The following is a 16,494-nucleotide window of genomic DNA, read 5'->3' on the forward strand; positions in this document are numbered from 1 at the left end:
ACCCAGGGCTCTTGCACTGCTGTTATGTGGGGTAATGTGTGCAGCTGGGAAAGCCTTCTACTTAGTAGTGCAGTAGCGGCTTTGGAATGCTGCAAGTTAATTTGCGTCACCGTCAAGGGACGATAGCTACAGGAATCGTCCGAGTCAATCATTTGGGAAAGACATGGAAGCTGACCGTCCCAAAGAAGAGACTCAGACGGTTCCCGTACCATGAGCCCATGACATCAACACTGGCCTCGTCCACTCGCACCACAAAAGCAGCCCCTTCCTTCCCTTCCCGGTTTTTGCTCTTGGTGTACGGGACGACTCGCCAAAGCCTCGTGTTGATGCCCGGATTCTGGGCACGTAGACAGGATAGGACATCCGCCGTAGACAGGTCTTCCTGTGGACTGCGAAGCGAGTGGTCCCCATGGGGGGCACGTTATTCACCACGGTCCTGATCCACTCGAAGTTGGCCAGAGACGCGCACGTCACCTTTAGGGTGCCGTCCTTTGTTTCATAGCCCTTCGCGTTGGCTTCCGGACCGGAGACAATGACCCCACGCATCAGTTGGCTTTTGCAGTATTTGATTTCTGCATCCGTCAGCTGATGGTCAGGCCCCAGTTTTCCAATCACAGCCACAGGTCGTGTGCCAGCAGCCTTCTCGCTATAGGATGGCTTGGCCGCACCCTTGGATGTGCTTGGGCGAAGGTCCAGCTCCCGATCCTCCACTGACGAAGATTTCGCCGGGCAGACAGCTGTGCTGGAACTTTTTTTTGAGGCGCCGATAGGGACGTGGCTCAGCAGAACCTTTTCCCGCCACATTGACTGGCGCCAAGACCGCGCTCGTACCTGGGGGGGTCGTGGCTCGGCCATTGGCGGCAACCGCAGGGCAGGGAGGTGTGCTGCTTTCAGCCGCCGTCCCACCGAAGATTCGGTAGCTTCCGTGGGTGTCACTTCCGCTGACCGAGGTAGTTTGGAAGACACAGACGCAGAAGGGCCGGCAGAGCCACATGAGGATTTCTCCCGCATGAGCTTTGCCCGCCGCTTTCTTCTCTTCCTCCTTGCCACGCTCTTCGATTTCCCTGCTTCTTTGGGAGGTCGTGCAGCCACCGAAGAGGCCTCACAACTCAGGCCCTCAGAAGCAGGGAAACGTTTTTCAGACTCTGAAGGAGAGGAGATTGCGATAGCAACCCCCGTCTCCTCCAGGATGCGCTCTCGCTCGTAGAGCTGAGAGACTTGGGTAATGGTTGGGGCCTCCAGAATCCATGCCTCTGCCGCCGAAGCGGGTGGATTGCCACTTGTATGGATTCCACCTGGAGTAATACTACCATTGTTTTCCATTACCATTGGTTTTTTTTGAGACTCCCCCCCAGCTAGTTTGGTTCGCGGATGGCACCCTGATTCTATGCCAACTTTGAGTCATCACACGAGTGTTGAACCCATCCCATCAGGGAAGGCCACTCTTGTGATGCCAGGGCTCCCTATCCACCACCTGGGACGCGCCCGATGGGAGATCAGGCAACTCTGAACTCAATTGAGTTTTGGCTATCCCACTCATCTTCCTCTCGCCTAAACCGAGCTGAGCGGATTTGCGATCGAACGTTTCTTAATCGTGCTCAAGGTAGTTATTTTATTTGTCTTTTCTATTTTTGCCTTCTTTATTAAAAGCCCCATACGGGCTTACTTGAAATATTGTATTCCAAAGACTCGCCGGCTATATTGGAAAGGGTCCTCTCACTAAGGTATCCTAAGTCAGAGGCACTACTGAATTCAATTTTTACAAAGTACGGGTAAGTTTTTACACTCCATAAGTGAGTTTTATGTTAAAGAATATCTCCTATGAAGAATATCACAGCTCTAAGTTAATTTCCTAAGCCGATTAAAGCTTTCGAAGAAGAGTTATGCCATTCTTTGGGCTATGAGCAATTTTCAATTTGGTCGGTTGGGGATCAACTTCAGATGAACGAGCCACCTTGTAAAATTCGGAAAGTGCTATAATCTTGATATATGAAAGATATGACTTTTAAAACTCTGAGTGTTCGGACTGATTTTTTTTTAATTGGAAGTTAAAATGTTACCTAATTTTTATTACTAGTGGAGAAGACGTTGGAAGACATATTTGTCTCAGGTATTGGTTAAATATGAATGCAATGGTTATATTCGAGATCTTGGAACACTTGATAAGTGGACTTCTGTGGTAGATTTAATTTATTTTTCAAAATAAAAAGGAGAAAAAATTTCTGTCTTCTCAGACAATTTGTTGTTATCACAGTTTATTAATCTACAGCTCACTACTTTTTTTTTATTACTCAATGAACTCTAAGCTGTGTACCGGCGAACAACTACAACTACATAGTACTGCCAAGGCCGATTAGTAAGAAAAGTATAAAACACAAACTTGTTGTTATGTCAAAACGAAATGGAAAGTAAAATGAGTCTATTTAATAAACTAAAATTATAATGTGAAATTTATGTTAAATTTGTTAATATTAAAAATACAATAATACTCTGAAATCGATTACTTCATTTGACGCTTGCGATTGGCTCCACATGCAAATGAATGCCATCATTGCTCGACAACACAAAACCTTCTTTTTTAATTTCTAGTGGCACTTTAGTCTTAGGTGTCAGCGTGAATTTGAAATGTTTCAGCAATAAAGCCAAGCCCACCATGGCTTGCATTTTACCGAAGCGCAGTCCAATGCAATTGCGTGGCCCCTCGCCGAAGGGCAGCCAAGCCATAGGATGGCGCTTGGCTATTGCCTCCCGTTCAAAACGTGTGGGGTCGAAACGTTCGGGATCAGGATATATTTCGGGATCGCGATGTATAGCATCAATGGGTATAACAATAACCACATCTTTCTCGATTACATACTTGGTATTCGGCACCTGATAGTCGTTCAGTGTCTTGCGCATGGTTATCGAGGCGACGGAGTATTTGCGCAGTGTTTCTGTAGAGAAAATAAAAAAAAATCCGAACATTAACTATTCAAATTACAAACTTTCCACCCCCACTCGCTTACTAACCGCAAAAGATCTGGTGCAAATATTGCATTTCACGCATACACTCGTATGTGAATTGGCCATCGAAGCGCGCCAATACCGTCTCAATCTCGGCGCGCGCCTTCGCTTGCATCTCCTGATTCAACGCGAGCTCATACAGCGCAAAACCCATTGTACTAGAACTCGTTTCAAAGCCAGCGAGGAAGAAAACGAATGCCTGCGCAGTAATCTGCTCCAAACTCAAGCCATCTTCTTGTTTTTTCAGCTCCAACAAGAGATTCATAAAATCATTGCGCTGTACACCTTCTTTCTCTCTGTGCGCAGCGGTATCGTGCACTACTTTCTGAAAGAATTCACTGATATCATCTGGAACGAGTTTGATTCCCAATTTACGAGATAGGTCTGGGTATGCCTGCGCAAAACCGGACACAATGCGACCATGTCTGCGTTCACCAAAGATCCTTCTGCCCATAACGCGAAATTGTGTGTCCGGCTCGTGCAAACTATTACAATCCAGTCCGAATGCACAACTACCGATGACGTCAGTGGTGAAGCGTGCCAGCAAATCCCTAATTTCAATGCCCTGCATTGACGCGTCGTCACTCGTCACAGCTTTTTGTGCCTTGTGCGACTGAGTGGCGCCGTTAGCTTTATCTGAATTCTGCTGCTCCACTTCTTGGTGTAGTACCTTTACAAATTCCTTTGCCACCTCTACCACCGTTGGAAACATGAACTTCATCTTGGCCGATGTGAAGGTGGGCGTTAGTTTGGCGCGCACATTCCGCCAGCTTGTACCGTCCAAATTGAACACATGCGCCGAAATCGGGTCATCTTTCTCATTGTAGTATGCACCACGACTGCTGAAATTCCCGAAATCTTTAACTAATATATGCCTCACAAGATCGAGATCAAAGATCACTGCCCCAACACGCATCGACAAGTAGAAGCCGCCAAAAGGTGCGTCATGTTTATATTTCTCATAGAAATCGCGAAACGGGTCGCGTAGTGTCTGAGTACGTCCTACGCCGGCTAAATTGCCAAGGATCAAGGACGGTTTTTCGTGTATAATACCACGATCGGCCCAGTAGTTCAAACGCTTACGCCACCACACGAAGAGCAGCGTAACGGCGGCAATGAAGAGGTAAAACGGTATCCAAAGCGCCAAGTATTGCATTATTCCACACAAATTTATGCGCTTTCACTTATATTTTTATTTTTATTATTTTTTGTTTTTCACTGGCGTACGTAACAACAAATGAACAAAATCGCACTCTCTAGCGAACGTCAAAGCACAAACTGATGGGATGCAGCGGTCAAATAAGCAGGCGAGCTAGTAAAATAGCAAAAACGATTATGGGAACGAGTTTGTACGACAGACGCGACACTGGGAAACCAGCTGTGTTTACTGCGCCAGCTGCTCGTTGTGCGGTTGCGTTTTATTCTAATTGATAATGAAAAACAGGGTCTTTAAAGCTCGAGTTTGTTTTTGGAATTTAAATAAAGCATACATTGTGCAACACAAACAAAATTAAAAAGATTATGACAAGGAATCCTAGTAGAGGGCATTGAAATGAATAAACGGGTAACGGCAATTTAAAAACTTACGACTTAAAACACTCCGCTATTGGTACAGATGCGGTTGAGGCAGCATTAAAGATGCAGTAGCAATCAGAATAAAAACAGTGTTAAAACGTAACTGAAACGAGGGACTCTGTATAAAATACACTGCTAAAAAATAACTCAAATTTGACGGAACACGTTAAAAATTCAGTGTTAAAAAGAACTCCAACTAGTGGGACCCTCTAATAAATACACTGCTAAAAGAGTAACTCACACTTGAGGGACCCTGCAGCAAAAGGCATTTGTTAAGGGAGGGGTCTAGGGTTTGAGCATTTTTTTTAATGAATTTTTGAGACTTTGCTTTAGAGATATGAATAGTGAAAATGTATTTAAACTTTTTGTACATTATAAAGCATCATTTCAACAATATTGTACTAAATTTTTGTAAGAAAATATCGGGAAATAAGCCGGTGAGGTAACTTTTCCGAAAACGCCTTTTCCAAAAGGTGATTTGCGGTGACTATCGTATCTAGTTGTAGAATCATCTGAAATAAAAAAAACAGAATTATTTGGTTAAATTATCACCAAAACCTCCCCCCCCACTGGCTCCGACTTTTTTTTTTCATTTTTACGTTGCCAGCGCGTTTTTGAAGCAAAAAGTGCGATTTTCACTGATTTTTTCGCTGTATAAGTGGAAACCGCCCTTAATGTAAAACAAAAAAGTGAAAAATCTCTCAGTGGGGGGGGAGGTATTTTATATATAGAAGTTGTATACCAAATTTGAAAAGGATCGGTTAAACATTGTTGAAGTTCTAATAGTCACGGACTTTGAAAAAGTGGTTTCGAGAAAAACGCGTTTGAAAAAAACGCTCCGCTCCAAACGCTCGCAGCTGTCGCAGAGGAGTGGGGACAAAAACGTCTATAACTCCAAAAGTTTTGCTCCGATTGAGCTGAAATTTTGGGACAATATTTTTGAGATGATTTACTATAAGAAAAAGCTATTTCCAAAAAATCGATTTTTTGAAAGTCAAACCCTAGACCCCTCCCTTAAACGACAAAATGCAACACGAATGCTATTGGTGTTGTTGTGATTTTTGAATTTTTCAGTAATTTAGTGACATGGCAGTTTTTGCTATCACTTAAACCAGCATAAATGCTAATCAAGACTCATGTCTAAGTGTATGTTTATGACAATTTATATCTAACATTGTATTCACGTTATAGTTTATTTAATGACTAAGCGAAAAAAATACGTGTTGTGCTAGGTTTAGCTTGTTTGTGATAATCACAGATGAGGTAAGAATACAAAGGGCTACGCATATCGCCAGTCGGTTATTAAATAATTTAAATGAGTCTAAGATAACTTGTTTTTATTCTCAGAAGCTGACTATTTTGATACTCTCTTCTTAGCTTACTCACAAAAATGCCTCCACAATTATATCCCAGCAAGGTTACGCTCATTTTTCACTGCATTCTGCGTTATATTTTATTCTACAACTCGTGGAGGTGATCATAACTGCTGAACTTGAATTAAGACTGACACACATGAAGTGGATCTGGGTCAAATATGCGTAGGAGTTTACGAGTTTACGAAATTCTTACGCATCTTGACAATTATTGAGCAAGACAAATCTAAATCTAGGCAAAATGTGGCAAGTGTTAGTTAAGCATTGCATGTTGACTAAGTGGAAACCAAGGAGTGGTAAACTTTTATTTACCTATGAACCATTCGAAGCCGCAGAGACTATAGTTTACGGACTTACTCTGTTTCTCCGATTGCAAAGAAATTTTGTTGAGTTCTTGTGAACACTTCAAGGTAGGATTACGAGATTATTTTCATCTGTTAGGTGATCTTGTGATCACGATATTTAAGGCGAAAAAATTTATGTTTTTTTGTTGAACTTTTTTTTCAAATTGAATTTTTTAATCTTTTCAAATTTTGACATATTTTATATTTGTGTGAGTTAAGCATTTTTTGCCTATGAAATATGTAAAAAAAAATCTGAAAACATTTTTTTGACAATTTTGATCTATTTTTTGTGCAAGTATTTTAACTTTTAGTTGTAATTTATATAAAGACCGGTTTAATAGAGATCAATTTAAGTGGTTTCTAGGGTGACAAAAAATAACTGTATACAAACTTCTCTGTGCAATTAGATTAATGTAAATTTTTTTAGCGAATGCTATTATTTTGTGATTGTTGTGTGTGTTCTCAAATATAAAAAAAGTATTCGCTTCTGTTCCAACTCCTTTTAAATACTTTGTGTAACGATGTCAAGTAGTCGCTCAGCTATTATAGCCCTGCATCAGCAAGGAGCACGCAGCTGCGAGATCCCACGGTAGCTTGGAATTGCACGTTCATTGGTTTCTCATGCAATCAAACGATTTAAGGACCTTGGTAATGAAGGTGACCGTCCTGGAAGAGGAAGAAATCGAACTGTTAACACATCCAACAACCGAAAAATCATCAAAACAAGAGTTCAACGAAATTCTATGGTCTCGATGAGGAAAATAGCTCGTGAGACAGGCATCAATTGTGAATCAGTTTGCCTTATAGCAAAACAAGAACTTGGACTTAAGCCTTATAAGCTACAAAAATACCAGCTGCTCATGGATGAAAACAAGAAAGTAAGACTCGAAAGATGACGCTCGCTCCAACGTCGGGCCGTAGGTACGGGCTGGGAAAAAATCGTCTTTACGGATGAGAAGCTGTTTACCGTTGAATAAGCTCACAATCATCAAAACGACAGAAAACCAATCCGAATTTTCTTAAACTATTTTGTATGTTTTCTTGTGCAATTATTTTTTTGTATTTTAATTCATATAATAATTATTGTTTTCTATGATCAAAATCGAAAATTTATTATTTTTTAATTTTATTATTGTATTTATATTTTTTTAATTTCGACACTGTTATTTATGAATCTATAATACAATACATACATATGTAAATACAGATACAGATCGATACAAAACAAAAATTTTTTCAAAACTTTTATTTTTTTTACAAAATTTGTTTCTTTAAAAATTGTTTCACAATGATCGAGGGTAAGACAAAGTTTATGCTGTCTACAACGCGGAACACACGGCTAGTAGGAACGCACGTCATTGCGGACAACTATACCTTCGAAGTTGTGCCAGAATTTATTTATCTTGGCACCGCCGTTAACAGCAACAACGATATCAGTCTGGAGGAATCACTCTTACTAATAGGTGTTACTATGGGCTAAGTAAGCAATTGAGTAGTCGAGCCCTCTCTCTGACGCTTTATAAGACTCTCATCATACCCGTGTTGCTTTACGGCGCAGAGGCATAGATAGTGTCACAAAGCGATGCAGCCGCTCTTGGGGTGTTCGAAAGAAAAGTTCTTCGTAAGATCTTCGGTCCTGAGCGCGTTGGCGAAGACTACCGTTCACGAATGAACCACGAGCTGTATGAGCTCTACGCCGACCTTGACGTAGTTCAACGCATCGCCATCCAACGTTGGCTAGGGCATGTCGTGCGTATGAATGCAGAAGCTCCAGCAGAGAAGGTGTTCGAGCGCGAAGTCCAAGGGAGCCGACGCAGAGGAAGACCATTGCTCAGGTGGAGGAAACCCTACGCTCGCTTGGTGTACAGTATTGGAGAAGGCGAGCGCGGAGCAGAGGCGCCTGGAGAGAGCTAGTGAGGTCGGCCGTAACTCGGTAACGGGTTGTTATGGCCACCTAAATAAGTAAGTAAGCAAGTCGTTTTTCTTCACATTGCTTCATTTCTTTCTATAGTCAAAATTGAAGAATTTTTTTTTTTAAATTTGTACATATTTGATTAGTGTTAGTCATATATCTATGTATGTATGTATGTATTTCTCAGTAAAAAATTAAAATAAACTGAAATTTTTTTTCCAGAATTTTTTCTGAATCACAGCCATCCATTTTAATCACTCATTTGATTTTTTTCGGTTAAAAAAAAATAATAATTTTATTTTTCAAATTAATCTTTTAATTTTTTTCAAATTTTGACAAAAATAATTTTTTTTAATTAAATAATAAATAAAAAAATATAAAAGAATTCTATTTTTTTTTCAAATTTTAATATTGTTTTGGTTTTTATGAGAGTCTTAATGATCGGTTTGAGAGAAAATAAAAATAGTGTTTTATAATTATAAAATTATATTTCAATGTTTTTTATTTAATTTATATTATTTACTTATTTATTTATTTTATTTTTTTTTTTTAATTTCGGCATACTTTGTTTCTCTATAATTAGGCTCGGATTTAAGCTTGGAATTTTTCCTTTCAAATGATGTCTAAATTTTAATGGAGGGAAGATATTTCATTCTTCAATTTTGTTCTCGAACGATCTCCAATGTAGTCGATCAACGCAAAGTTGTTAGATAAAATAAATAAATTTATATCACCTGATTTTGTTTTTTCCTAAAATTGTAGATGCCAATTTTATGATGCCTCCGAACGCAGACGATTTTTATGAGGGGCTCTATCAGCTTTTTTATCATAATAGGAAACATTTATACTACACAGTACTTTATTTTATACTCCAATGCAGACAAAATTTAAATAAAATTCTTCTCACAAGAGGTGCTAGGCAAGAAAGTTTAAAAATGAAATTTCAAGAGCAGAACCATGAGTTATTATATACGAAATAAATTATTTCTCCGATTTATTTCCCTTAGCAAAATCGTTTTTTAGACATATTTTTAAGATCTTTACTTAACCAACTTGTTCCTTTGAAGTGATTTCATAAACCAGCAACAGTGTATTTGTATGTATTGTAGGTTTATGTACTTACATTGCGTTATGTGAATCTGTATTTGCTTTTAATCTTCCGCATTGTTCAATTAATATTGATTGGCAAGTTGGCATGATTGAGCAGATTTCGCAGCTATGATAAGTATTACAGTGGTGCACATGACCATAAGATATTTATGTATTGAATCACGCTAGTAGTAGGGTGGGGGCTGTTATATCAATAATACCATTCACATTCGCACTCACTATTCTCCTTACTCTTTCTCTCGCCTTTCACTGACGTCAGCACAGCTCATTTTCTTTGCACCGCAACATAGATAAGATTTCGCAATATTTGTATTAAGGCGCTCAAATGCATTTGTCATAAGTGACAAATTTGTCAATATTCTATAAGTATAGAACTAAGCCAAGATGCTATATTGGCGTTCTCTTTTCTATTTCAGCCCACCACCCCATTCTTTTTCATACTTGTGCCCAAAAAAGTGTGTGCCGGACCAATGTTATTAGAGCGTTTTCATCGGCCACACCAAAAGCAACAACACGTTTCACTTCCGCTCTCATACAAGGGGAAATTATGTGCAGAGTGAAATTACAGTAGTTCAGTTGTACAATTTCGAGCTCATATTCTCCGTCCTATTGTCTGCTGAAGTGAGTACGATTGAGCTGTCACAGCGCTCAACGTTGATTCATTGAGCTATGCTTGGGCTCTCGTACTTGAAAATTTTTGTGATAAATCATTTGTGCTTTTCGATTGCAACTGTCACATTATCAACGCGCGCACAGGCCGTAATAAAAGTATGTGTAACTAAATTTTCTACAGTTTGCTTGCTCAACACTAAAGTGGCTAATTTGAATCCAAATCAATTATTTTTCTTCTCCTTATCTCTTTCTGGTTATTCCCTGCAGCCAATAGTGAGTTCTCCGTGTGTTCGTAAAATTAAGTTATTGCTAATAGTTATACAGTTTCTTGTTAGTGTCTCTTGGCGCAATTCAATGTGAACTATAGACTGACAGACAAGTGACAAATTTGATTTCATGCTCACACAAAACGTTTCATTTTGTGGCGTTGACGATGATTATGGCAGCTAATCACGCAGCGCTATAATGACTTCCGTCTCAGTGGAGTGAGAGGCTTAGCCGGGTAGGAATAGGAGAATGAAGTAGAAGAAAGAAATACAAGTAACTGTTCGTTTGCGGATCCCTATTGCGTGTCAGCCACACAATACTTTATTAGAAATTTTCCTAGCACTCTTACGAAAATATACGCTTCTTTATTTGTACAAGTTGACAGCTACTTGACACACGCATTCATCCATTAAAATCATTCATCATTGAGTTGCCAAGATGAGTGAGTTGAGCCAGCTGAACGTATCTTATATTCGCACTGTAGACTTAAGTCCCCTGATGTAGAATTAGAATGGGCATGCAAGTAATTTAACTAGTTTTTCAGTGAAACGAAACGAACTAGCAAATAAATGAACTAGTTGAAGACATGCCTATATATACATACATTGAGTGAGTCCAAAAAACCTTCATCTGATTTTTAGTAGTATGGGTAATGCAAGATTAGCAACAGTTATAGTTCATACTCTATATGAAAAAAAGGATAAATTTCTTTAAATTGTTTAAATAATGGACAATTTTCAAGTTTGTAGTTTTATAGTTAAGCAAAGGTATCTTAAATTAATATTTTCAGACGGCTATGTTTAAAAAATAAAACTTATAAAAGCGAAAAAAACTTCTAGCAAGCTCTTTTAGACACTACTTTCAATGTAACTAGTTGTACACTACTTTACTGCACACTAGTTTAAATATTTCAGCAGCTATTTTTAAAGTAACAAGTTTTGAGGGGCTAGATTTTCTATAAATAAAACCTTATAAAAGCAAAAATCATAGATGGGCACTTTGCAGTAACTGTAAAAACGCAAGTCTATATAATGTTTTACTGATATTGCAATTTAGTTTTTTTACCAGTTAACTTTTACTGATTACTGAAAAAAATTGCAGTAAAAATACTTTTTTCTTCATTACAAAAAAAAATATTTATAAACATTTCTTTTTATTTTTACAATTTATTTATTTTTTTTTGCAAACAAAAATGGCCTTATTTTTTTACAATTAAAAAACAATTCTTTTTATTTTTACAATTAAATTTTTTTAAAAAACAATTTTTTTTCCAGTAATCAATAAAAGTTTATTGGTAAGCAGATTATGACAAAAATAAATCTATATGCAGATTATGGCAAAAAAAAAATCTAAAAAATGCCAGCAAACTCTTTCAGCAACTACTTTAATGTAACTAGTTGGTAACTACTTCTTTACACACTAGTTCAAATCACGTTTTATCACCAATTACAAACGAACTGGTATTTTTAAATAAACAGGAGCCAAATAATTTTAACTAATGCGACTAGTCGGCAACTACTTCATTTCAAACTAGTTTGAAAATCATTTAGTAGCTACAGAAATGTACAATAACTGTAAATTAAGATTAACGTGCATTCCATAAAACTTTTTAGCAATAACTTAGTTCAAGCAACTTCCGCTAATGCGACCATTTGGAGGCTAGTTCATTTCAAACCGGTTCGAAACCCTTTTTGTGCAACCATCTTTCATATATGAAATAGCGGATAGTTCTTTGAATTTTCAACACCAACCTGATTCAAGCAACTTCTGCTTATGTAACTAGTTGGAAACTACTTCATTACACATCATTTTGAAAATCATTATTTTTTAATAAACATTTAATAAACTAGTTGAAGCAACTTCCACTAATGGAACTAGTCGCCAACAGTTTTATTTCAAAGTAGACTGAAAATCATTTTATGTATAGTATTTGGAACTATACACTAGTAATAAAGAAATGTAGATGCAATGGAACTTTTTAGCACCAACGTAGCACCAACTCCCGCTAATGGGAGTAGTTTGTAACTACTTCGTTCGAAACTAGTTCCTAAATTATTTTGCAAAATTAACTCTTAGAATCCGACCGATATTTAATTTTGTTGACACATTCCCCGTTCAAACAACTACCTCATATGTAACTAGTTGAAAACTACTTCATTTCAATTCTGTCTGAAAATCATTTTTCATAACTAACCTTAAACTAGTTGTGTATTTATGAAGTTACGAATAATCTTTTGCACTTTTTAGTAAGAATTTAGTGCATTCCCCATTTTTTTTCCAATGTGAGTAGTTGGCAACTAATTAATTTAAAACTAAATTGAAAATAATTTCTTATAAACTGGTTTAAAGCAGTATGAACTTGCTAATACAGCTAGTATACACTTACATGAAGCAACTCCCATTAATGTCACTAGTTGGTAACTACTTCATTCTATACTAGTTTGAAAATAATTTTTTACTACTGGTTTTAATTGTATATAGAACCTGACCGTTATTAAAATGTTTCATTATTATGCTTGAACAAAGCAAAATCTTTTCAGATAAAAGTAAATATTTCAAAGAATGTAAGATCAAACGAAGACGAAAGGGAAAAATTATAGTCAGAACTCTCGTGGTTATAGTTTTTTAATCTATTCTTCTACCAATTCACTAAAAATTTTGGTTCAAGCTACCTCTAAATGCAGCTTGCTAGAAGCGTACACAGTAGAGCCAATTAGCTTGGCATCTACTTATAAAGTAACCAGTTGGAAACTACTGATTCTCAGCTGGTTTGAAAGTACCTTTTTATTATCAACTTTAAGCCAGTAAATTTATGCATAAATTGATAACTATGCGATACCTGGAATATAGCTAGTTTTCTTCTCTTCTCTTGCACTTCACTTTCTGACTTCCCTCTCTGTACTTTTTTATCCGATATTCAATTAAGGAAACGAAATTTGGTTTAACTATTTTAATTAAAATATTTTTCCTTGTAATTTTTTTCTCTATGTGTTTTTTTTTTTTTGTTTTTCTTCCACAGCTCCTAGACTTTGATTAATTACAATATTTATCTACCAAAAAGCAGGAAAATCACTAAAAATGTTTATATGCATAAATGAGCTTTAGTTTGACCACACATACACTCATACGCATGTGGCTGTTGTCATTCTTCTGAGTAATACTGGACCAAACAATGACTTAAGCGACAGTGATTAATTGCTAAGGAAAAATAAATGTAATTATTCAATTAAACTTATTCAAATTGAAAGATGGAATTCGTATGCACTAACGGCAAAATGTAATTTAATGCTTGGCTGGGTAGCGTGAAAATTGTATTCACCCACATGAGGGTGGGTGCCAAGAATGTCAAGGCTCTGAAGGGTAAAAGATTATCGCCTGACCCCAGGCTAGTTCGAATGGCACTGCCAAATAAAATTTCTTTTTCGCAAAAGCAAGAACAATCGGTGAGGGGTTAAAAAGAAATAAAGGCGATGAGCGACTTGAGATGTACTCTGACGGGACTACAGAGTGATCTTTGAAGGTATTAGTAAGAAGAAAGAACTAGACAAGCAAACTTTTGTAGTGGCATACCTGTGGCCACGACCTGACTTTATAAAAAGATGATGAAAAAGATTAGCGCCTAGACTGAAGACTACTTATAGAATTTCTAGAACTTAAACGCAAAAAAATATTTAAAAGCGAGTTTGAGAAGGAGTAATATTACAAGGATATGACACTTGGCGATGAAACTCTTGGTAAATATTTAGTAAGTAGCAGGGATATGATGAAAACTTGCAGATAGAGAGAAGCTCCCTAGAGCTTAGTTGCGACTCTTGTAAGGAAAAATTGTTAAACAAATCAGGTGTCACTAAAAAACCTGCTGTACTGTCCTCGTCAAATAGGTGTTTGGAAACCTATTGGAAACCAGTTGTCTCCAACGAATTTCGTTTTTGCCACCTTATGTGATGTACAGTAATTTTTAATTTAATTTAATGAGTAAAAGAAAAAGATAAAATTTCTTATAACTTACAAAGAGGATTAATTCATTTTAGTAAGTCAAGAAATACAGAGTTTCTTACTAACTACATAGAACTAAGAGTATTTATATAGAAGTAGTTGACAAAATTAAAGCTTATTAAACTAAATTAACAGAATATATTAGGTAATTATTTAGAATTCTTACAAAGGAAGAAATTTTTTAATTGGGTATTAAATACCTGTTTCGCTCTGGAAAAGTCTAGGTCCAAAAGGGAGGCGAGATAGATAATGTCAGACAGCGTTCTAACAAGAGGTGCTTTGGAACTATATAATTTGAGCTGTTCATTGCCAATGTAAAGTCTATTATGCTCTCGGCTCTTCACAGTCCTTTATTTTTGAACCAGACTCTTAAAGAAATCTGGTATAAGTAACAAGTAATTCAAGTTCTTTGGCTAAATATTCCCTTTTCGGGTACTTCAAGTGCTCTGATGCTTTTGCGGTGTGGCACAAAAGCGAAATGAGTCATTACATATTAAAATATCTAGCAGCATCCCCAAGTTATTTCTGAAAAGTTAAAGAAAACGTTGCCATGAAATAAAATTAGGGAGAAGTGGCTGAAAATGCCATGAAACATGTAGGAATTTTCACTGGAAGCAAAAGTCACATTAAGACCAAATCTTAGCATGCACTTTGGTACTACAGTTCAGATCTACTTTCAACCCCCACTGATGCATACAGCGTTCCTTATGAGTTTCATCAGGCATTTTAAGTGAATATCGGACATCGAGCATTTTTCAATGCCACAAAGACAAAGCTGAAAAGTCGGAGCAGCTGGTCCAAAAAATGTATGGTTTCCATGGACCCAATCATTGTCGGCTTCATGAAGCAAAAAAAAATTATTCAGAAAGAATTCACCTGAAATTACTAATATTTCATCCCTCTTAGTTCTAGGTACTAAGACAAAAAAAAACGACAAAATTAAGAAAAAAAGAAAAAAAATAAAAAAAAAATGAGACATCTCATTTCATTCCCTGAATTCTGATTGTAAACACGAAAAAAAGTATTGTATAAAAACAACTTTTTTAAAAATATCAATTATAACTATAATCATTCCATCGTCGTAAAAATCGAAAAAAGTGGAGAACTTTATACTGATCCAAATTTTTTTTTATACTAATACTATTTTTTTTTTTTTTAATTTTTGCGGAAGCTTCGGATCAGCTGTAATAACCCGCATTTTTTGCTATAACAAATTTCGTATTAGAGCTCCAATGACAGTCACTGTATGCTTCCTTCTCAGTTTGTGAACGCCGCGTGATTATTTCCTTTCCCATTAAATTCATTTTTGCCTCGAATACCGTAAAGTTGCACGTTTAATAACGGGACCGAAGACAGGAGGAAATTTATTTCTTAAAACAACATCAGATGTAGAAGAGAATGAAAAATTGAAAGAAAAGAATAAAAAATTTAAACTAAGGAAAAAAAAAATAGAGAATCACTAAGTTCATAGAATTTTCGCACAAAGTGTTTACCTTAGAGGATTCCTTCAATTTTTGTTTTGCAATAATATTAAAGTACACTTTAGTTTATTCCTTTTCTGCCCCGATCACGCCATATAAAAGTGGTTCCATACATAAAATTGTCGTACCATTTGTGCCTTCGCTTTCACCGCTGCTCCTCGCACTGACTCAAACAGCGGGTGCCGCAGCTAATAATGTTTACTTGTCGCAGGCGATTAAATGCAAGCAACAATCACTAAACCTCGAGCGCTACTTACATCAATTTTTGTTGACTTTACGCTGCTATTATGGCAAAGAAAATATACTCCGTCGAAGGCTAAGTGCATATCAGCAACATTAACAACAACAGCAACATATGAACATACTTAACACATGTACTTACATATTCTAAACGGTGTTTAGTGTATTGAAAGTTCTTTCATACGTGCATGTGTGTATGTGTGTGTATGTGAAAACGAGCATTTATTGAGAGGAAACAACAAAAGCCGGAAACTTCTCATTTCTGGCTGGTAAACAAAGTGTTGTTCCTATGAGAAAGTTGCAAGCTTTTTTCCCCTCTCTTTGTTACTGCTTGCTTGGCTTACGGAAGTTGCCACGGCCCAGCCACTATGCAAAAGGTGCCTAAACGGCACGGCAACAACTAAGTACAATAGTAACTGCAAGAACAAAAATAAGAATGACGCGCGCTAAGATGTGTGGACTTAAGCGCAGGTAGTTTTACCGACTATAAATGCTCGTAAGTGTGCTTTCATACGAGTATAAAACGTGCAAGTTTAGTTTACTTTCTACCTCCAACTCCTTGCAAAATCTTTCTTGCTTCT

The 16,494-nt window shown here is 37.1% G+C and overlaps 1 protein-coding gene across 1 annotated transcript; it reads right to left on the minus strand.

Moving 5' to 3' along the window:
* Nucleotides 1-2,380: 2,380 nt before the first annotated feature.
* LOC128866746 (cytochrome P450 6a8-like) lies at nucleotides 2,381-4,387 on the minus strand. The gene is made up of 2 exons (XM_054107712.1): nucleotides 3,010-4,387; nucleotides 2,381-2,933 (listed from the first exon to the last, which is right to left on the minus strand). The coding sequence occupies exons 1-2, from the start codon at nucleotides 4,157-4,159 to the stop codon at nucleotides 2,506-2,508; spliced, it is 1,578 nt and encodes a 525-aa protein (XP_053963687.1). The 5' UTR covers nucleotides 4,160-4,387; the 3' UTR covers nucleotides 2,381-2,505.
* Nucleotides 4,388-16,494: the final 12,107 nt, after the last annotated feature.

Source organism: Anastrepha ludens, chromosome 6 (genome assembly GCF_028408465.1).
Source record: "Anastrepha ludens isolate Willacy chromosome 6, idAnaLude1.1, whole genome shotgun sequence".
Taxonomy (NCBI): Eukaryota; Metazoa; Arthropoda; class Insecta; order Diptera; family Tephritidae; genus Anastrepha; species Anastrepha ludens.